This window comes from Moschus berezovskii, chromosome 4 (assembly GCF_049115385.1).
Source record: "Moschus berezovskii isolate FMDL1 chromosome 4, NW_MosBer_1.0, whole genome shotgun sequence".
Taxonomy (NCBI): Eukaryota; Metazoa; Chordata; class Mammalia; order Artiodactyla; family Moschidae; genus Moschus; species Moschus berezovskii.
In genome coordinates, this window is record NC_142463.1 from 48,164,953 (window position 1) to 48,188,889 (window position 23,937).

Here is a 23,937-nt window from a genome sequence, read left to right on the forward strand (position 1 = left end):
AACTGTTTTATTTTATTTTTTAAATTTTTTTAAATTTTTTATTGGAGGCTAATTATTTTACAATATTATATTGGTTGGTTTTGCCATACATTGACATGAATCCGCCCCGGGTGTACATGAGTTCCCCTTCCCAAACCCCCTTTCCACCTCCCTCCTCCCCTTATCCTCCCTCTGGGTCATCCCCGCATACTAGCCCCATGCATTCTGTAATATGCATCGACCCTGAACTTGTGATTCGTTTCACATATGATAATATACATGTTTCAATGCCATTCTCCCAAACCATCCCACCCTCACCCTCTCCCACAGAGTCCCAAAGACTGTTCTATACATCTGTGTCTTTTTTGCTGTCTCGTATACAGGGTTCTCATTTGCATCTTTCTAAATTCCATATATATGCGTTAGTATATTGTATTGGTGTTTTTCTTTCTGGCTTACTTCACTCTGTATAATAGGCTCTAGTTTCATCCACCTCATTAGAACTGGTTCAAATGCATTCTTTTTAATGGCTGAGTATGTATATGTACCAAAACTTTCTTATCCATGCGTCTGCAGATGGACATCTATGCTGCTTCCATGTACTGGCTATTATAAAGAGTGCTACAATGAACACTGGAGTACATGTGTCTCTTTCACTTCTGGTTTCCACGGTGTGTATGCCCAGGAGTGTGATTACTGGATCATATGGCAGTTCTATTTCCAGTTTTTTGAGGAATAGCCACACTGTTCTCCATAGTGGCTGTACTAGTTTGCATTCCTACCAACAGTGTAAGAGGGTTCCCTTTTCTCCACACCCTCTCCAGCATTTATTGCATGTAGACTTTTGAATAGCAGCCATTCTGACTGGTGTGAAATGGTATCTCATTGTGGTTTTGATTTGCATTTCTCAGATTCTGAGGGATGTTGAGCATTTTTTCATGTGTTTGTTAGCCATCTTTATGTCTTCTTTGGAGAAATGTCTGTTTAGTTCTTTGGCCATTTTTTGAAGATTAGCATTAACAAAGTGCACACTTTGTTAATGCTAATCTTTAAAAGAGTTCACCCGTTGACTATTTTTTGAGTGCCTCCTATAAACCTGGTGCTGCTCTATGTGACAGGAACATATTATTGTAGAAAGGAAAGGAAAACCCCTTACGACACAGAGCTTACATTCTAGAGTAAATTCATGCAAAGAGAGATATAGATGTCTTCAGTTGTTAACAGTGGGACAGCCACGGTGATAGATAGCTGCTGTATGTATATTGTATCATCTCATTTAATCTTTACCCAAACCTTGAAAATTATCTATTATTGCTCCAAATTTACAGAATTGGAAATTGAGATTCAGAAAGGTAAAGTGGTTTCCCAAGATCTCAAAGTTCAGTGAATTATATAACAAGGGTTCAAATAAGTTATACCTGACTGTAAGGCCTGCATTTCTAAAAGTGTGTGTGTGTGTTTAGTCGCTCAGCAGTATTTGACTCTTTGGAACCCTATGGACTGTAGCCTGTCAGGCTCTGTCCATGGGATTTTTCCAGCAAGAATACTGGAGTGGATTTCCATTTCCTCCTCAGGGGAGCTTCCTCACCTAGGGGTCAAACAGGCCTCTTCCATGTTTCCTGCACTGCAGGCAGGTTCTTTACCTCTGAGTCACTGGGAAAGCTCTAAAAGAGTTACTCTTAATTGAAAAACTACATACAAATAAAGTGGAGAATAAACAATTTGTCACAAGATCAGAGAACCCCGCCCTTTTTAACCAGTAGCATTTATTTTGAAGGGCTAGGTTTTGCAGGGTTTCCTGATTTCTAATATCTGAGATTCTGCTTCCCTATGGGGATGTTGATTAGTCTACGATATAATCTACATTTTCTAGATTCTAGATTTGACTTCCATGAATCAGCTTTACTGATGTTTTAGACTCTGGTTTCTCATTTCCTGTTTATCCAAATTTAATTGAATCCACAGACTTTATGGATATTCATTTTTCCACTTAATTAACAATAAAAATTATGGAACTAGTATCCTCAAGGCCTCTTCCAGGGTTGGAATGCAAATGCAGTTAAGACAGAGAATCTGTCCAAATTGAATCCACTAGCTCCCTTTGGCTTAGCTAATCGACTGGTTCACATTTTTTTCTTTCTTCTTATGTGCATGTGTATTAATCTCTTAAGGTCTATTTATGATAAATGTCATGATTTGTTTTGAGTTTTTTTCAATTTGATGAGAAATACACATACATTGTTACATAGTTTATATGTAATACATATGTTGTTGTTGTTTAGTCACTAAGTTGTCCAACTTTTTGCAACTCCATGGGCTCTAGCCCTCCAGTCCCCTCTGTCTGTGGGATTTCCCAGGCAAGAATACTGGAGTGGGTTGCCATTTCCTCCTCCAGGGTATGTTCTTGACCCAGGGATTGAACCCACATCTCCTGCATTGACAGGTGGATTCTTTACTACTGAGCCACATGGGAAGTCAAAGACATAGAAGTATGTATATATATTTCTTATACAATTATCTGTAGATGTGTGTATATACATACATAAGCAAATATAAAGAAATGTACATATTCATATATTTATTATAGCTATAGTATATTGTAAATCATGAATATACTATATTCATATACAAATAGATAAAATAATATACAGAGAAAAACAGGAGAATAATCATCTACAAAATCTCCCTACCCAGAAACAAAGTTTTGTATAAAATCTTACAATTTTAATAAATAACTCAAAATGAACTTATATATAAATAAATTTATTCTTTAAATTTCTGTAAGTAACTAAAAATAAATGTGCTTATTTGATCAACAAACTAGTCCAATCTATACAAAATAAGTTAAATATACTAATCATTTCATTAAAGTGTTGTTTAATTTAATTCAATAGAAATTCACATGAAAGTGCTATGAGTACAAAGTATGTCGTGAATATTATTTACTATAGGTATGAGAAATATACATGTGCCTATATGTAGTGAATGAGGCAGATGTATTAGATGAATGCTAACATATTACATATTTCTAAATTAGAGGGAACATAAATCTCTTCCTCAGATTGACTTCTGCATAACTGAATGTACCAGAGCTTATGAAAATTTATTACGTTCCATCTTGAACCTCATTTGGGAACAGGGACAAAGTTTCTCTTCAAGTTATTCACAAAGCTACTGCAATTTTATATGCACAATCAATATTGATTAATAACCATGAAAAGAGGGCTGCCTTGAACCTGGTGTAATTCTACCTTCAGGGAATCTTCAGATTATCAGGAGACACGAAGTTTCATGCTGGCTACAGAACACTGTGCTCAATTTTTGGCTTTGACAAACTGAAGTTTGTTCAGTAGGTTTTGGCTAATTTCCTTTGGGAAATCAGTAAAACCCACGGATAGCGCTCAGCTTCTGACTTTGAAAGGGGTGAATTCACAAAATTAATACTTTTCAAATTTCCTCAAAACCAGAAACATATACAGTTACACTCACACACCTACATGGCTAGATATCACTGGTATACATGTGACAAAATTATTCTAAATTAAGGCAAAATTTAGGGCATGACCAGAAATCTGACCAAACTTACATAAAATTTTATTCAAGAGATATAAATTTAACTGATCGATCAGTATTCATTTCTTCATGGCACATGAGAGAATGTTAGCTATCAAAGGTATAATTTGAGAGGCAACAATATACATTGAATGTTTAAATCCATGTAAAAAGTCCCATTGAGTTCATTTTCTTAATATTTTAATGTTATGTCAGTACCAATATTTCCAATTATGATTATACTTCAACTGAAATTAGTTCTTATAAAACATAGTCTGTATTACAACTATAATAAACACATCCTTAATTTTCTTTTTTACTTTCCCCTTATTCCTTCTGATTTTCCTTCTGAAGTTAAAGTTGGTTAACAACGCTTTCCTTTCTACCTGTTGGAGATGTCTGAAACCCTAGAAGAGCCACTGAAGCACCCTTTTCAACTGATGGAAAGTCTCGAGGCTATGCTTCAAACTTTCCTCCTCCCATTTTGTGTTGGAAGACAATCTTCCAGGGGTCTCCTGTGTTTCTGCACATCTTGTGAGCAGAGGCATTGACGGCTTTTGTTCCTGACAATCTTTTCAAGGATGTTTGTATAGCGAACAGTCTTGGAAGATAGAAGAAGTGGTTCTCTCCATGGAGCAAAGGGCAGGTTTGTTTATAGTCCTGTATCATAAAGATAATTTCTCCCTCTGTGGCAAAGGGTTGGTTTGCTTGCTGCCTTATATATGAAAAAAATTGAGATTCTAAGCCCAAGGAACCTCAACTATGACATAAACCTACTGTGTGTATAGATTTCTCTTAACCCTCATCATACTACCTTGCAGTAATTGGGACTTGGGAAACTGATGTAAGAAAATGACAATACTCTGTCTATTGCTATTTCTATGAGTAATATATTGCCCTTTGTCTCTGTCTTCTGTCAGCATTTGTGAAACTGTGGCAGATGCCTCACAGTTCTTGACATCTGTCTCCCTAATTTCTGTCCTTCTGCTTTATACAAGGACGCTTTTCTCTACACAAATCCTTCAGATGATAACTCATTGGTCAGTCTTTCTCTCAATTTAATGTCTCTCCATATTTCTGCATCCTTACCTGAACTGTATCAGTCTAAAGTACCAACTTGTCCAGAATAAAAAACAAAAACAAAAACCAAGAATCAAGTGAAATAATAAGTGACAATAATAAGAGAGGTAAAAAGGATAGAAACGAAAGTGTGAACACACACACAAGTGAATTATATATGGATTACAGACCCATGTAAATCCATATGGCAGCTTGTTTTCAACTGTATCCCCACGGGAGACATCACTGTAGCGATACACTAATTCTAGGAGTTGAGAGTAGGCTGCGTTGTCAGGCTGGGTGTCTTGCTTGTTTGACAGATTGACTCTGCTTTCTCTTTTATTAGGGCTCATTGCTAAAAGTATTACCTCCTTTCAGTCCTATTTCTCACCTCTTTTCTCAATCCCCCCAACAATAAAATCTGTAGACTCATATTCAGATAAGCATGGCTAGTGATAAAATAATCAGAAAATTTTATTTGAGTGAATAATATTTATTAACTCTTATTTTAGAGAGTTCCAGAATGGTGAGCAGTAACTCACTCCAACAAGAGTCCTAGGATTCAATGGAAACTTATCATAAATGCATGTTTCCAGGCCATATACCCTAAAGACTTTGATTCAGTAGGCCTGGTGGGACACAGATTTTACATTTCTAGTAACCTTTTGGGTGATTCTTCTGAAGTTTGTCTCAGAATATTTTATAAGAAACTCTGCTCTAGAAACTGCCTTATTCTGGCATTATGCACATTTGCTCAGTTGTTGTTCAGTCACTCAGTCATGTCCAACTGTTTGCCTCCCCATGTCAGGCTTCTCTGTCCCTCACCATCTCCCAGAGTTTGCTCAAACTCATGTCTATTGAGTAGGTGATGCTATCCAACCATCTCATCCTCTGTCATCCCCTTTTCCTGCGTTCAATCTTTCCCAGGATCAGGGTCTTTTTCAGTGAGTCAACACCTAATGTATAGCTTCAGTTCAGTTCAGTTTAGTTCAGTAGCTCAGTCGTGTCCGACTCTTTGTGACCCCATGAATCACAGCACACCAGGCCTCCCTGTCCATCACCAACTCCCGGAGTTCACTCAAACTCATGTCCATCAAGTCGGTGATACCATTCAGCCATCTCATTCTCTGTCGTCCCTGCCTTCTCCTGCCCCCAATCCTTCTCAGCATCAGAGTCTTTTCCAGTGAGTCAACTCGTCGCATGAGGTGGCCAAAGTATTGGAGTTTCAGCTTTAGCATCAGTCCTTCCAATGAACACACAGGACTGATCTCCTTTAGAATGGACTGGTTGGATCTCCTTGCAGTCCAAGGGACTCTCAAGAGTCTTCTCCAGCACCACAGTTCAAAAGCATCAGTTCTTTGGTGATCAGCTTTCTTCACAGTCCAACTCTCACATCCATACATGACCACATGAAAAACCATAGCCTTGACTAGACGGACCTTTGTTGGCAAAGTAATGTCTCTGCTTTTTAATGTATAGCTTAGCCACTGACAAATGTTAGTTGGTGGCAATAATTGCCCTGGCAATACTCAACTACTAAGTGTGTTTTGATAGATACTTTTTGACCCATAAAATTGAGATTAAATACATGAAAAATGTTTAGTGTTAGCATCTGGGGATGTATTTGGAAAATTTTCTTCTGATCTATGGTACAATTCTATGTATTCATTATTAACATTGGCTACATAGAGGAAGATTTATAAATGTGAGGAAAAAAGTTGAAAGTTGTAGCTTGAAAACACTTCTAGTAAAAAACTATTATCCCCCAAATATTCAATTAGAATAAGTCAAACAATGTGAACAATTTTGAGAGAAAGACTAAGGGAGTATCTTGAAAAGTAAAAACTATTACAGTCACTACTGTTGAGATCATAATACATGAAATAAGCTATTAATGAAAAAAAAATATCTGTCATCAGTGTTTTGAAATGCATTTAGAGGAAGGGTGTAACATAATGACATTGATTGTTCTGCAAGTATCACTTAATAGTATAACTTCCTAATAATGAGGTTCATGGAAATATTTCATTTTCTCAATATTGTCCAAGCCAAATAGAATTTAATACTCAAATGATAGGAATATCATAGTAACAGTTTTTCTCTTTAAGTATAAAACAGCATGCTTCTAGAATTCCACACTTAAATTTAATCAGAATACACTTCAAGTGAAACCCATGAGAATGAAGACAACCCCATGAGTCCAGGATGCTTCAGAAATAAGGATACCACAGTTTAGGATTGGGATGATATTGAAAACATTGCCATCTACACATTAAACTGAATTATTGTAGGATTACTTGGGGCAATTGATGTTATTAAAACAATTCAATCAATATTCTAACAGGCAAACATATGCACTACCAAAAGTTACTGTTTATCAATAGACTTCCTCTTAAAAAACAGCAACATTAGCTTCAAACAGTATTTTCCAGGTGTTTAATCTTCCCTTTGAAAATTTTTAATAAAAGGCAATGGAACTTACAGTTTACGACAACTTTCACTTTTTTCACATCTGGGAATGACACATCATTTTCTGCACTGCATTCATATTCTCCAGCCTGGTCCCTTGTAATTCCATAGATGTCCAAATATTGTCCGTTTTCAAATGGTTTCGCTACATGAGAAAAATTTTAAAAAGTACAGCATGTTTAATTGTAGCTGCCTGAGGCTTCATTCAAGTAAAACAACAATCACACGTCTTCTTATTAGATATTGCTGACAAAATAATTCCAAATGAAACTGGGGAATTATTAAACCTTTTGTTCTCTATGTTCAGAGGTAAAGTCAGAGAAAAAAGCAGAAACTGAACAAGGGATACTAAAACAACTGTTTCCCCAGAACAGGATATACATGTGTTCTTTTTAATTGATTGTGGTCTCCTAACCTCCTCACACATCAAATCAAGCTCTGCACATTTCTGTAATTGAGTTCAACAACCTCCTAGCAGTGTAGAGGAAATTCAGTAATATGACTTGGTACATATTGACTTTTATATAGTGTAAGCTAGCAATTTGACATCTAACCTAACTAAATGTTACTTTTCTTTTGGGGAAATCTCACACTCATTCACAAGGTTTCAAGCTAGGTGGCTTAAAAAAGTATGGAAATGTATTAAAACATTGCCATATTTCGGTGTTCATGCTTATTAAGGTTTTGAAGGAAGGTACACTATATATAACCCACTAGTGTGTGCATGCTTTGTTGCTTCAGTTGTGTCCAGCTCTGACTCTTTGTGACCCTATGGACTGAAGCCTACCAGGCTCCTCTGTCCATGGGATTCTCCAGGCAAGAATACTAGAGTGTGTTGCCATGCCGTCCTCCAGGGGATCTCCCCAACCCAGGGACTGAACACTCTTGTCTCCTGCATTGGCAGGTGGGTTCTTTACCACCAGCGGCATCTAGGAAGCCCTATAACCCACTTAATAAATTTAAAAACAAAAAACTACAAATCTCAAACTGAGTTAAGTGGCTATAACACAAACTGAATTTTCTTTAAAACTATATTTATTTGTTGGGTGTACCAGGTCTTAGTTTTAGCATGCGGGAATCTAGTTTCCTGACCAGGGATGGAATCTTGGTCCCCTGCTTTGGGAGCATGGAGACTTACCCATTGCACCACCAGGGAAGTCCCCACACTGAATTATTTTTCTTTTTTAATATTGCAGGGAAAACATTTGACTAAAAATAACAGATTAAAAATACAGAACCATAATCACAGATGAAAGAATATTCCCAAATGAGTGGGCCTTGGGGAAAATAAAAAAAGCTCTTTTCTGAAATAACAGAATTTTTATGTATTACTTTGAAAGTAAAGAATCACTAGGCAGGAAGTTTCCTGATTTATTAGAGACACAACAGGGGGAGAATGGGCCTGTGCTATTTTCAGGAGGAGGAACTTCATATATAATATTTATGTAATTAAAATTTTTTTTCCTGTAGTTTCCCTTGTCCATTAGTTGCCTTCTAGGTAACTATGACTGCTAATTGAAATCTGCAGTGTTTAGAATATATATGATTAAGTCATTTCTCCATTTATCTGGCCAATCACAACTTGTAGGTAAAGGAGACTTATACTTCTGAGATGATAGTCAGTTGACAAGCTATTGCAGGTATACAGAGGTGAGCTTATAAAAGAAGCAATTGTCTTCAAATTCATATGCTTAAAATCTGATTTTATAATCATTTCTTTGCTCAACCTAGTTCCTTTATCTGACTCCAATTCACTAATGCAATATTGATTTTCTATTGTTTCCTTCTGTTTCTCTTATTTTTCACCTATACAATGAAGATAATCTGGGCTTAAATGTGTCTGTAAAAACTATTGAAATATAAGGAGGACAAAATCCTTATTCACATCTAAGAACTTTAAAATATAACAAATTATGAAGGGGGATATTAAACAGAAAGTATGGGAAAAATTGATATCCTATATCAGAATCAAATAATTTCATTGGGCAGTATAAAATGAAGCCTATCATAAGTGAAAAGGTAAAATATTGTGAAAACTTGTAAAAGCAAACTTTATAAGGGTTAAACCTATATTTCAATAGGAGTGGGATGGGAAGGGAGATGAGAGGGTTGTTCAAGAGGGAGGGGACATATGTATACCTATGGCTGATTCATGCTAAGGTTTGACAGAAACCAGCACAATTCTGTAAAGCAATCATCCTTCAATCAAATAATAAATATATTTATTTTTTTTTAAATGACTGGGAATGAGAAGAAAAATTTCATAGGACCAAAGAAATAGAAAGGTGCACATAAATGATCATAAACTATAATTGTTTAGAACAGCATAAAATTAGTAAATTTGTGTTATAATGTGATTTTATAGTATATTATAGAGTATATAATGTATATTATATACATAGATACATATACATCATAATAATGATATAGCTTTTTAATAATGAATACTGTTCAAAAAAATTTTACATTGGGAATTCCCTGGTGGTCCAGTGGTTAGGACTCCCACTCCACCTTGCCACTGTAGGGGCATACATCCCATCCCTGGTTGGGGAAATAAGATCCCATTAGCTATGTAGTGTGGCCAAAAAAACAACAAGAAATGCATATCTGAAAATTTTACATGCATATTCCCATTTTGTGTACTGATATAATTTTAAGAAGTGTTACACTCTAAAATGCATGCTTTTTATAAATAAATCATTAAATGTGATGTGTATTAGTGTATGTTATTGTTTAAAGAAAAACATTAGATTTGTATGTCTATAAAGAATAAAAAGTAAAATAAAAAAGGGAAAAATAGGTTTCTGAAATATAAAAAGAAGCATTTTTTTCTCTCCTAAATGGTTAAATGGTATATTTTGAAAGATTGACAGCAAATAAAGAAGTTGTATAATAAAATTTCACCAATATCAAAACCACTACCTCATTCAATTCTAGAGAACACCATTTACATCTATTGAATGTTTGTTCATAGAGTTCATTGTACAATCTATGCACCTAGATTCAAAGATCCTTCTCCAACCTCATCAGGGAACAATGTATTTACAACTACCAAAATTATCAAAAGATATTTATGCATTGCATAAATCAATACGTATAGAGCCAGTGAATGGGTGATACTGCCAATACTAGCTATCGATAAGATGACACTAATAAAAAGAAGCATAACTGTATGGCCAACATTTTAATTTTCCTCACTAGATTCCTGAGACTTTAATCTACTCCCTTAATTCCGTTTACTGTGCATCAGCTCTTCCCAAAGGTGTGCTCTAAATAGTCACTTGTTTTTACACAAATACAGTTCTGTTTCCATCCTGAACTCATCTTGCTTTTTTCTCAGTCTAATTGAGCCATGCTTGAATTCCAGATTTGAAACTTGGAATTGTTTTGCCTAGAATTTATACCCTGAAGTATACTGGTTGTCAATAATTTGCTTGGTTGTCTCTCTGGCTTTTGTTATCCTCAGTTTTCCTGAGTCATAATTCTTTCCCTTAGTTTTAGACTCAAGGAAACCAAACTTGTCCTTAGATACTCATCAGGGTCTCCCTCTATTTCCATCACTCTCCTAGCAAGGTGAGAGGATTTGGCAAAGTACACTGAAATGCAAAGATTAACATTTCAGTTCAGGCAATCTAACTCAATTTTTACCACAAATGGAGGGGAAAGACCAAGGCTGAAGGGATATAGTGACTTGGAATCCTTAACACTGCCAAGACTTCACAATGCTTACGATGTTGATGTACTATCCTAGGGTACTCCTTATAAATCTGAAGATGTATTAAAAACTGTGGAGTATTTTTATTTCTTAGGGTACCAATTATCAATATTAGTGAGATATAAACTATTTTGACTTCTTCTGCTTATGGGTTTTACCATTCATCGTGAGTATAAACAACAATTCCTGTTTTGCTGTCTCTGTTTTCCTAGCTCTAGCATAGTACTTGAAACAGTACACACTTGGTAAATATTTATTGAATAAGTAAATGCATATATTGATTAAAGAATTAATAAAGTCCTATAAGGGTAGTGCACAAAGAATCTAAAGTTAATGCCCATATTCAAAGAAGTTGTCAGTTTTCTTTCAGCTGAGAGGAAGGGAAAGAACTTTAAAGAGTTATCATCTTTACTGACTTTTTGACAAGACAGTGATAGCAGTGGTAAGAACAGACTGTGTAGCTATCATAGATCCTTTTTTAAGATTATGAAGACTAACAAAAAATTTAAATACAATATTGAAGAAAAAAAGCTAAGTATCGCCTGTGATCTAAACAATCTTTCTTTTGTGTTTAATGTCTTCTAGACACGTATAGACGCTTCTCCAGAAAATAGAGAACTAAAGAAATTCCACAAGCTTTCAGTCATGCCACAATTATTACCCTCTTCAAAGGGAAAGCTGAAAAATAGGATGTAGCTATGCTTTATAATATCACTCTCATATTGATTTCTGATAAGAATCTGGCCAGAAAGAGCTCTATATTGGCCACTAAATGATATCTAGATTTGGCTTTATGATTTGAAAAAGCATGTGAAAATTATTAGTAACGACATCATATTTCTACAAAGTGCTAATATGTTTACAAAAAAAGCATTTGAAAAATAAGTCTCTTTTCCCTTCATTTCTAGTACACTGGGTGTGTGCTCAGTTCGATTCTTTAGTGGTATCCAATTCTTTGAGACCCTTTGTGCTGTATCCTACCAAGCTTCTCTGTCCATGGGATTTTTCAGAGAATACTGGAGTGGGTTCCCATCCCCTCCTCCAGGGGATCTTCTGGACCCAGGGATCAAACCCCTGTCTCTTATGTCTGCTGCATTGGCAGGTAGGTTCTTTACCACTCAGGCCACCTGGGAAGCCCTTCTAGCACATTATCCTTCACTAATTTTCCTCTCATCTCTCTAACTTTTTCACTTTTTCAAAATCCTTCACATCTCCCAAATATTGCTTCTGTCCTATGACCTCCTTTTTTCCTCATTCAGCACATTTTCCAAAATTCAAGGGATCTTCTTCACTCATTTTCATTTCATTATTGTCTACATGCTGATTAGTATCTGATTGATCTATTTAACTCATATCTGTATCCTGAATCTTGGGCACAATTATTCAGCTGGACATCTCCCTTTGGATGTGTCACAGGTATCTCAGAATCAAATCACCAAAACTAAACTTACCTTTCCTGCCATACTTGAAACACCCCCTGAGTTCCAAGTCTCAGTGAGTGATCTGATTATCATCCAGTTGCTCAAGCCACAAATCTTAGCATTAACTTTGACAGCACATTTTGTCTTAGTTCATAAACCATCAGTCACCATGTCCTGTCAATTTTACCTCCTAAATAAATTCTCAAACCTCTCCTCGGAGCCCCTATGTCTCAGTTACTTATCTCTGAATGCATATACTCAGATGTGCCAATGACTGCATGCTGCTTTGCAGAGTCATTTCAGTCATTTCCCAAAACCCTTGCTCAGAAACAGTCAACCCATTTTTCAAGGTTGCCCTGCAGGAATATTATTTTTTAGGGTCTCATAGCCATTTATTCGGAGAAGGCAATGGCACCCCACTCCAGTACTCTTGCCTGGAAAATCCCGTGGACGGAGGAGCCTGCAAGGCTGCTGTCCATGGAGTTGCTGAGGGTCGGACACGACTGAGCAACTTCACTTTCACTTTTCACTTTCATGCACTGGAGAAGGAAATGGCAACCCACTCCAGTGTTCTTGCCTGGAGAATCCCAGGGATGGGGGAGCCTGGTGGTCTGCCGTCTATGGGGTCTCACAGACTCGGACATGACTGAAGTGACTTAGCAGCAGCAGCAGCAGCCATTTAGTACTAAATAGTACTCTGCAACTGACTTTTAAAACACTCTTTGAATACTTCACTTACATTTATGATTGTAATCATTTTCTGTCATCTTGTTGTCTACCAGCATATTTATGTAAGTATCTCCTCTATGCATTTTACCATATTAAGTGGTTAGGGATGAGGGTTCTAGAAATAGTCTATATGACTTCAAATGTCAGCTCTGTCATTTACAAGCTCTGTGACCTGATACAAGGTATTTGACCAATTGTTTACTCAAATATGATGTATGAGGATAGTAACAGAAACTGCCTCATATGTATGGTGGTTGTGAGGATTTAGAGGGTTAACGCAAGTAAAGTGTTTAGAGTACTGATACATCATAGGAAATATATATATATATATACATAAATATGTATGCACAAACTACTAATATGTGATATTATAATATTATATATATATATATATTAGCACTCTGCAGAAGTATAATGAAAAAGGAATGGAAAATATTAAAAATCAAAATTATTAACATAGGAATATAAAATATCTCAAATGAAATATTGATTTAAATTAATTGGAAGGCTAGATACAGAGAAAAAAACTTTATTAAACTTTAAAGTATTTATCCAAGCATTTTGAGGTATTTATCTAAACTGAAGTAGATGGAGAAAAGAGTACAAATAACCAAACAAATCTTTAAACCAACAGAGCCTCAGTGATATATGAAAAATATAAATTTCTCTCATATATGGATAACTGAGTCCCTAAAAGGGATAGAAAATATATTTGAAGAAATAAATGAGGCATTTTATTTTCCAAATTTGACACATACAATAAAACTTCAGATAAATGAAGTTAATAATCTCCAATCATTATAAAAACAAATAAAATCACTCAAAAGCACAATATAATCAACTTTCTGAAAACCAAAGAGAAAGAGAAAACTTAAAAAGCATCCAGAGACAAAATAAACATTACATGTCAAGAAACAGAAATAAATATTTGTTGCACTTATCTGAAGTACAAAAGCCAGAAGACAATGGAACACCACAAAAATGAATAAAATTCAGTATTAGTCCTGTAAGCTTCGAGCTTAAGAAGCTAGAAGAAGAAGAAGAACAAATGATACCTAAATTAAATAGACTTGTGGAAATAATAAAAATCAGAAATCAGCAAAATTAAAAACAGTCAATAGAGAAAATCAATGAAACCAAAAATCAATCTTTTAAAAGATCATTGAAGTGGAAAAAGCTTGGCCAGGCTGATAAAAAATAGAAAGGTAACACAAATTACCAATATCAGAGGTGAAAGAGAGGATATTGCTATAGTTACAAGAAAAATTGAATAGCTACTAAACAAATATGAAGAAAAACTCCCTAATATTTAACTCAAGAGTTTAGATTAAATGGATAAATTGCTGGAAAGACACAAATCTCAAAACTGACTGACTTAGAAGAAATAGAAAATCTGAATATTCAATTATAATAAATTAAAAGTGAAAGTTGCTTAGTCATGTCTGACTGTCACCCCATGGGCTATAAAGTCCATGGAATTTTCCAGGCCAGGATACTGGAGTGGGTGGCCATTCCCTTCTCCAGGGGATCTTCCCAACCTAGGGATTGAACTTAGGTCTGCATCACAGGCAGATTTTTTACCAGCTGAGCCACCATGGAAGCCCTAAGAATTCAGTTTATAACTTAAAAGTTCCCACATGGAAAACCCCAGAATCATGTTTAGTACAATTTTAAAAAAGAAATAATGCCAGATTTATACAAAGTCTTTCTGAAAATGGAGGAGAAAGAGAATTCCCCAGATCATTTTGTAAGACTTACATTACCTCACTATCAAAACTAATGACAACAAAAGAGAAAAAAAAAAATAAATGTAAGCACAAAAATCTTTTAACAAAATCTTAGTAAACAAACCCAGTGACATATAAAAATGATAATATACCATTATCAAGTATGCTTTATCCCAGAATGGAAAGGCTGGTAATACAACTGAAATATCAAACAATCTAATTTGCCTTATCAAGAACAACAACAGTCCACATTATCTCCAAATGCAGGTAAATCGTTGAAAATATTCAACATTCATTCAAGATAATTGAAGGAAACTTCTCAACATGACAAAAACTCCTGTGAAAACCTTACATCTAAGCTCACACTTAATGATGTAAATGTTAATGCTTTCCCCCTAAAATGAGGGTCAAGGCAAGGTTTTCCACTCTGACCCAAAGCTCACATCTTATATATAAATTAACTCAACAATCATCATTGACTTTAATGTGAATCATAAAGCTATAAATATTCTTGGAGACAACAAGGGAAAAAAAATTGTTTTCGGCTGACGGTTCTTAGATATGACACCGAAAGCACCAGACATATAAGAAGATATGGATAAATTGGATTTCATCAAAATTAAAGAAAACTTTGCTTTATAAAACACACCATTAATTAAATAGAAAGTCAAGCCATATAAGAGGATAAAACTTTCTAAATCATATCGGACAAAGGACTTATATCAAGCATACATAAGGAACTCTCAAAGCTCAATAAAATTATACAACTTTAATAAAGAAATGAACAAAATATTTAAATAGATGTCTTTTTTTAAAAGAAAATCAATTATTAAATAGACATGTCAAAAGGTGATAAACATCAGTGCTCAGTCACTTCAGTCGTGTCCAACACTTTTTGACCCCTTGACTGTAGCTCACCAGGCTCTTCTGTCCATGGGACTTTCCTAGCAAGAATACTAGAGTGGGTTGTCATGCCCTCCTCCAGGGGATATTCCTGACTCAGAGATTGAACCTGCATCACCTCCTTCCCCTCTATCACAGGCAGATTCTTTACCACTGAACCACCAGGGAAGTTCCAACAAACATCATTAGTCATATGAAAGTTAGGAAAATCAAAACCAAAATGAGATTTCATTGTATATGTATTAAGATGGGAAACACACACACACATGAACACACACAAAACAACACTAATTAGTGCTGGTAGAAAGCAGAGTACTTGGAGCTCATCTATATTACTGGTAGAGTGTGAAATGACACTATCCCTTTGAAAAAGTTTGCCAGTTTCTTATAAAATTAAGCATGAACTTACCATGATACCTAACAATTTTACTCCTAGAGAAATTTACAGTTACACAGAAACCTGTATACAATGTTTATGTTGACTTTATTGGCAATTACTAAAAATGACACAACCCAATGGTCCTTTAAATAGTGAATGAAGAAACAAATTGTGGTACATCCCTATAATGCAATGACATATGTCAATAAAGTTATTTATAAAATTACAGATATTATTACATATATATATATATATGCAACATGGATTAATCTCAAATACATTTTACTAAATGGAAGAAAATAGACCCAAAAGGCTACATGTATGAGTTTATTTGTATAACATTCCATATAACTATAGATGTAAAGAATAGATCAGTTTTTGACAGGGATTGGAGATGGGAAAGCTGGTTGACTATAGAAGAGCATCATGAAGGAATTTCTTATAGTCCTTTAACTCATTTGTATCTTGATTGTGGTGGTGGACACATGTAGATGTATTTGTTAAAACCCATAGAATTTTATGATACCTGAGTGGTTACTTTGTGTAATAGACAAACATATTGATATGTAACATACAGTTACATACTCAATAAAATTACCCAAATAAAAAAGACAATGCCAAATGTTGGTGATGAAATGGGGCCTATAACACAGCTCTGTCCTAAGAAAAACACATGAAAAATTCTTTCCCAATCCTTTCAGTCCTAGAGGGAAGGGGAGTTTTAGGAGTATCCATCAGTTCTTGGTGAACATATTTTAGAAGTTCTGCAGCAGTGATGTGAATTACAACTCACTCTGCTATCTGTTGCCTTAGGATTTCAGCTGAAGGTTCCTTTTAACATCCTATTACATTAGCTTTGTGACCCAAGGCCCTCTGTGAATAATACCCTCTGTACTCCAGGGTCTGGCTAGAGAATGGAAGTTTGATTTCTATTATCACAAGTTCACATAGAGGAATAGCATTCATAAGGGATTACTTGAAGGGAATTCATTCATTTCTTCAGCTGTTTAATTTTTTCTTCTTTTCAGAATAAGACAGCATATTAGACTGTCTCCTTTCATTATTTTATTATGGTTCCTATTAAAATTTCCTTTACCAAACTTTGCTTTAGTGTTATCATACCAGTCTTTGAGAGCCATTATAAGAATGACCATGTGAAATTTTCCATTATAGTTTTATCAGAAAAGTTACTGAGGTCCTATTGCTGTAACTGATGTGTCCACTTACTGAAGACCCATGGGAAAAATTCACTGTGTATCTTAGTACTAGGAAAAGCTCTTACTTTTGACATTCTAATTTGCTTTGATATTATGATACATGATTGTATACATTGTTTGTTCCCCTTTTCCTTCTTTTTTCTAGGCCACTAGATAATTTCAAACCAAGATAAAGGAAACTATATTTTTAATTTCTCTATACCTAGCATGTTTTGAGGGTCACACTGAGGCTATGTGAACATCATAAATAAGAATATAAAAGTGAAAATATTTGAAAAATGCTATACTACATATAAATAAGCAGAACTGTATTAAAATAAATAAATTAGATGGCTTTCTATTGGATATTATGATGGATTCTTTGGCTCTTACTTCGCTACAAGCAAAAATGTTTGCTGAGCAGACAGAAAAAAAGGCAGTATGGTGCCTAACAGGAATGTTGCAATAACTATGACACTGTCTTGAGTTCATCAGATAACTTTCAAATAATTAATCATGTGAGACTTCTAAAAGTCATTCAGCATCTTGAGGAAATATACATATGACAATAGTTAATTCTAAATGTGTTTGTATCAATACTACAAACCTGCAGTAGTCAAAACTGCATGGTACTAGTATAAAAAGTCATATGGATCAATGGAACAGAATCGAGACCCCAGAAATAAACTTACACATCTAAAATCAATTAATCTTTGACAAAGGATACAAGAACATAACAATAGAGAAAAGACATTCTCTTCAGTAAGTGGTTTTGCAAAAGCTGGACATCTACATGTACGTCAGTCAAGCTAGAACACACCCTCATGGCACACAAAAAAATAAACTAACTCCAAATGGCTTAAAGATTAAATATAAGACATGACACCAAAAAATTCCTAGAACAGAACATTCTCTGACATAAATTGCACCAAGGTTTTCTTAGGTCAGTCTTCCAAGGCAATAGAAATTAAAGCAAAAATAAAGAAAGGGTCTAAATCAGAATTATAAGCTTTTGTACAGCAAAGGGAATCATAAACCAAATGAAAAGACAGCTTACAAAATGTGAGAAAATATTTGCCAATGAAACAACAAAGAAGGGCTTAATTTCCAAAATCTACAAACAGCTCATACAATTCAACAACAGAAAACAAAACACCCAGTAGAACCATGGACAGAAGACTTAAACAGACATTTCTAAAGGAAACACTAATGACCAATAGGCACTTGAGAAGATGCTCAACATTGCTAAATATTAGAAAAAATGCTAATCAAAAGAGAAGACTCTACACATGGAAATCACCAGATGGTCAATACCGAAATCAAATTGATTATATTATTTGCAGTAAAATATGGAGAAGCTCTATACAGTCAGCAAAAACAAGACTGGGGGCTGACTGTGGCTCAGTTCATGAACTCCTTATTGCCAAATTCAGACATAAATTGAAGAAAGTAGGGACCATTCACATATGACCTAAATCAAATTCCTTATGATTATACAGTGGAAGTGACAAATAGATTCAGGATCAGATCTGATAGAGCACCTGAAGAACTATGGACAGAGGTTCATGACACTACAGGAGGCAGGGATCAAGACCATCCCCAAGAAAAAGAAATGTAAAAAAGCAAAATGACTGTCTGAAGAGGCCTTACAAATAGCTGTGTAAAGAAGAGAAGAGAAAAGCAAAGGAGAAAAGGAAATATAAACCCATTTGAATGCAGAGTTCCAAAGAATAGCAAGGAGAGATAAGAAAGCCTTCCTCTGTGATCAGTGCAAAGAAATGGAGGAAAACAATAGAATGGGAAAGACTACAGATCTCTTCAAGAAAATTAGAGATACCAAGGGAATATTTCATGCAACGATGGGCATAATAAAGGACAGAAATTGTATGGACCTAAACTTTGGCCACCTCATGCAACGAGTTGACTCACTGGAGAAGAGTCTGATGCTGGGAGGGATTGCGGGCAGGAGGAGATGGGGACGGCAGAGAATGAGATGGCTGGATAGCATCACCGACTCGATGGACATGAGTTTGAGTGAACTCCGGGAATTGGTGCTGGACAGGGAGGCCTGGCGTGCTGTGATTCATGGGGTCGCAAGGAGTCAGACACGACTGAGCGACTGAAATGAACTGAATAAAAGCAGAAGATACTAAGAAGTTCAGTTCAGTTCAGTCATTCACTCATGTCTGACTCTTTGTGACCCCATGAACCACAGCATTCCAGGCCTCCCTGTCCACCACCAACTCCTGGAGTCCACCCAAACCCATGTCCATTGAGTCAGTGATGCCATCCAACCATCTTATCCTCTGTCATCCCCTTCTCCTCCTGCCCTCAATCTTTCCCAGCATCAGGGTCTTTTTAAATGAGTCAGCTCTCCACATCAGGTGGCCAAAGTATCGGAGTTTCAGCTTCAACATCAGTCCCATCAATGAACACCCATGACTGATCTCCTTTAGGATGGACTGGTTGGATCTCCTTGCAGTCCAAGGGACTCTCAAGAGTCTTCTCTAACACCACAGTTCAAAAGCATCAATCCTCCAGCACTCAGCTTTCTTTATAGTCCAACTATCTCATCCATACATGACCACTGGAAAAACCATAGCCTTGACTAGCTGGACTTTTGTTGACAATGTAATGTCTCTGCTTTTCAATATCCTGTCTAGGTTGGTCATAACATTCCTTCCAAGGAATAAAAGTCTTTTAATTTCATGGCTGCAATACTAAAAAGAGGTGGCAAGAATACACAGAAGAACTATACCAAAAAGATCTTCACAACACAGGTAATCATGATGGTATGATCACTCACCTAGAGACAGACATCCTGAAATGCAAAGTCAAGTGGGCCTTAGAAAGCATCACTACAAAAAAAGCTAGTGGAGATGATGGAATTCCAGTTGAACTATTTCAAATCCTAAAAGATGATGCTGTGATGCTGCATTCACTATGCCAGCAAATTTGGAAAATTCAGCAGTGGCCACAGGACTGGAAAAATTCAGTTTTCATCCCAATCCCAAAGAAAGGCAATGTTAAAGAATGCTCCAACTACTGCACAATTGCACTCATCTCACATGCTAGTAAAGTAATTCTCCATGCCAGGCTTCTACAATACATGAACCGTGAACTTCCAGAGGTTCAAGCTGGATTTAGAAAAGGCAGACACACCAGAGATCCAATTGCCAACATCCATTGGATATTCAAAAAAGCCATAGAGTTCCGGAAAAATGTCTATTTCTGTTTTATTGACTATGCCAAATCTTTGTGCGGATCACAACAAATTGTGGAAAATTCTGAAAGAGATGGGAATACCAGACCACCTGACTGCCTCTTGAGAAATCTGTGTGCAGGTCAGGTAGCAACAGTTAGAACTGGACATGGAACAACAGACTGGTTCCAAATAGGGAAAGGAGTATGTCAAGGCTGTATATTGTCACCCTGCTTACTTAACTTATATGCAGACTACATCATGAGAAATGCTGGGCTGGATGAAGCACAAGCTGGAATCAAGATTGCCAGGAAAAATATCAATAACCTCATATATGCAGATGACACCACCCTTATGGCAGAAAGCCTAGAAGACCTAAAGAGTCTCTTGATGAAAGTGAAAGAAGAGTGAAAAAGTTGGTTTAAAACTCAACATTCAGAAAATGAAGATCATGGCATATGGTCCCATTACTTAACGGCAAATAGATGGGGAAAGGGTGGAAACAGTGAGAGAATTTCTTTTCTTGGGCTCCAAATCACTGCAGATGGTGACTGTAGCCATGAAATTAAAAGACACTTACTCCTTGAAAGAAAAGTTTTGACCAACCTAGATAGTATAGTATATTACGCTAGTAAAGTCATGCTCAAAATTCTCCAAGCCAGGCTTCAGCAGTATGTAAACTGTGAACTCCCAGATGTTCAAGCAGGTTTTAGAAGAGGCAGAGGCACCAGAGATCAAATTGCCAACATCCGCTGGATCATGGAGAAAGCAAGAGAGTTTCAGAAAAACATCTATTTCTGCTTCATTGACTATGCCAAAGCCTTTGACTGTGTCGATCACAATAAACTGTGGACAATTCTGAAAGAGATGGGAATCCCAGACCACCTGACCTGCCTCTTGAGAAACCTGTATGCAGGTCAGGAAGCAACAGTTAGAACTGGACATGGAACAACAGACTGGTTCCAAATAGGAAAAGGTGTACATCAAGGTTGTATATTGTCACCTTGCTTATTTAACTTATATGCAGAGTACATCATGAGGAGCGCTGGGCTGGAAGAAGCACAAGCTGGAATCAAGATTGCTGGGAGAAATATCAATAACCTCAGATATGCAGATGACACTACCCTTATGGCAGAAAGTGAAGAGGAACTCAAAAGCCTCTTGATGAAAGTGAAAGAGGAGAGTGAAAAGGTTGGCTTGAAGCTCAACATTCAGAAAACAAAGATGGCATCTGGTCCCATCACTTCATGGGAAATAGATGGAAAAACAGTGGAAACAGTGTCAGACTTTATTTTTGGGGGCTCCAAAATCACTGCAGATGCTGATTGCAGCCATGAAATTAAAAGACGCTTGCTCCTTGGAAGGAAAGTTATGACCAACCTTGATAGTATATTAAAAAGCAGAGGCATTACTTTGCCAACCAAGGTCCGTCTAGTCAAGGCAATGATTTTTCTCGTGGTCATGTATGGATGTGAGAGTTGGACTGTGAAGAAAGCTGATCGCCGAAGAATCGATGCTTTTGAACTGTGGTGTTGGAGAAGACTCTTGAGAGTCCCTTGGACTGCAAGGAGATCCAACCAGTCCATTCTAAAGGAGATCAATCCTGGGTGTTCATTGGAGGGACTGATGCTAAAGCTGAAACTCCAATACTTTGGCCACCTCATGCGACGAGTTGACTCACTGGAAAAGACTCTGATGCTGGGAAAGGTTGGGGGTGGGAGGCGAAGGGGACGACGGAGAATGAGATGGCTGGATGGCATCACGGACTCTGTGGACATGAGTTTGAGTGTACTCCGGGAGTTGGTGATGGACAGGGAGGCCTGGTGTGCTGTGATTCATGGGGTTGCAGAGAGTCGGACACGACTGAGCGACTGAACTGAACTGAGATAGTATATTAAAAATCAGAGACATTACTTTGCCAACAAAGGCCCCACTAGTCAAAACTATGATTTTTCCAGTAGTCATGTATGGATGTGAGAGTTGGAATATGAAGAAAGCTGAGTGTCAAAGAATTGATGCTTTTGAACTGTAGTGTTGGAGAAGACTCTTCAGAGTCCCTTGGACTGTAAGGAGATCCAACCAGTCCCTCCTGAAAGAAAACAGTTCTGAATATTCACTGGAAGGGCGGATGCTGAAGCTGAAACTCCACTTTGGCCATCTGATGCGAAGATCTGAGTCATTTGAAAAGACCATGATGCTGGGAAAGATTGAAGGTGGGAGGAGAAAGGGATAACAGAGGATGAGATGGTTGGATGGAATCACTGATTCAATGGACATGAGTTTGAGTAAACTCTGGGAGTTGATGATGGACATGGAGGCCTGGCGTGCTGCAGTACATGGGGTTGCAGAGTCAGACATGACTGAGTGAGTGTACTGAATTCAATCAAAATTATAATGAGGTACCACCTTACTGAGGTCTGGAATTGCCATCATTAAAAAGTCTACAAGTAACAAAATCTGAAGAGAATGTGGAGAAAAAGGAACCCTCCTATTGTGTTGGTGGGAATGTAGGTTGGTATGGGTACTATGGACAAGAGTGTGGATGTTCTTCAGAAAACTAAAATATAGAATTATATATGCCCCAGTAATCTTACTCCTGATCATATATTTGGAGAACATTCTAATTCAAAAAGATATATGCACTCTGATGTTCATAGAAGTACTATTTAGAATAGTCAAACATGGAAGTAATCTCAATGTCCATTGACAAATGAATGGGTGGAGAAGACATGGTATATGTACAAATGGAATACTACTCAGCCACAAAACAGAATAAATAATGTCATTATCAGCAAGATGGATGGACCTAGAGATTGTCATACTAACTGAAGTCAGGCAAAGAAAAAGAAATATCATTTTATATTACTTCTATGTGGAGTCTAAAATATGGCACAAATTAACTAATTTATGAAAGAGAAACAGACTCACAGACATAGATAACGAATTTATGATTATCAAAATGGAAAGAGGATGTGGAAAGCACAAAATGGGAGTTTGGGATTAGTAGATAAACACTACTATATATAAAACAGGTAAACGACAATGTCCTACTTTATAGCATGAGAAACTATATTCAAATACTGTAACAAACCATAATGGAAAAGAATATGAAAAATAATATATACATATATAAGTATGACTGAACCACTTTGCTGTGCATCAAAACTAACACAACACTGTAAATCTACTATACTTAATAATAATCATAGGAAAAAATAAATGTGTTCATATGAATGTCCTTGTTAGAAACAAGGAGATTATATAACAATAATAGATAAAAATAAAATGTGGACTTCAGAGTAGATTTATTGGGTTTTGTGTGATCTTGGGTAATGGTTTTAACCTCTCTTGGGGTCAGTTTCCTTATATAAACAAAGAAGACAATATTTTTTCATAGAGTCATTATGAGCATTGACTATGAGAAAATACATAAAGTCCTGTGCAAACTTGCAATAAAATTAAAACACAATTTTTTATTGATAAAAACATTAATAAAAATGATTGAAATTATGACTTGTCATTTAATGCCTGTAGTGTTTTTATTTAAGATGTAAGTATTCTGTTGTGTGAGCTCATAACTTAATTTTTTTTTTCTACCCAAAGCCT

The 23,937-nt window shown here is 36.2% G+C and overlaps 1 protein-coding gene across 1 annotated transcript in view; it reads right to left on the minus strand.

Moving 5' to 3' along the window:
- Window positions 1-23,937, minus strand: part of NEGR1 (neuronal growth regulator 1) — an 836,423-nt gene that overhangs the window by 121,265 nt on the left and 691,221 nt on the right. The window contains exon 4 of the mRNA XM_055402982.2: window positions 7,073-7,204. Coding sequence (XP_055258957.2) covers window positions 7,073-7,204 — 132 coding nt within the window. The remainder of the gene's footprint in view (window positions 1-7,072; window positions 7,205-23,937) is intronic.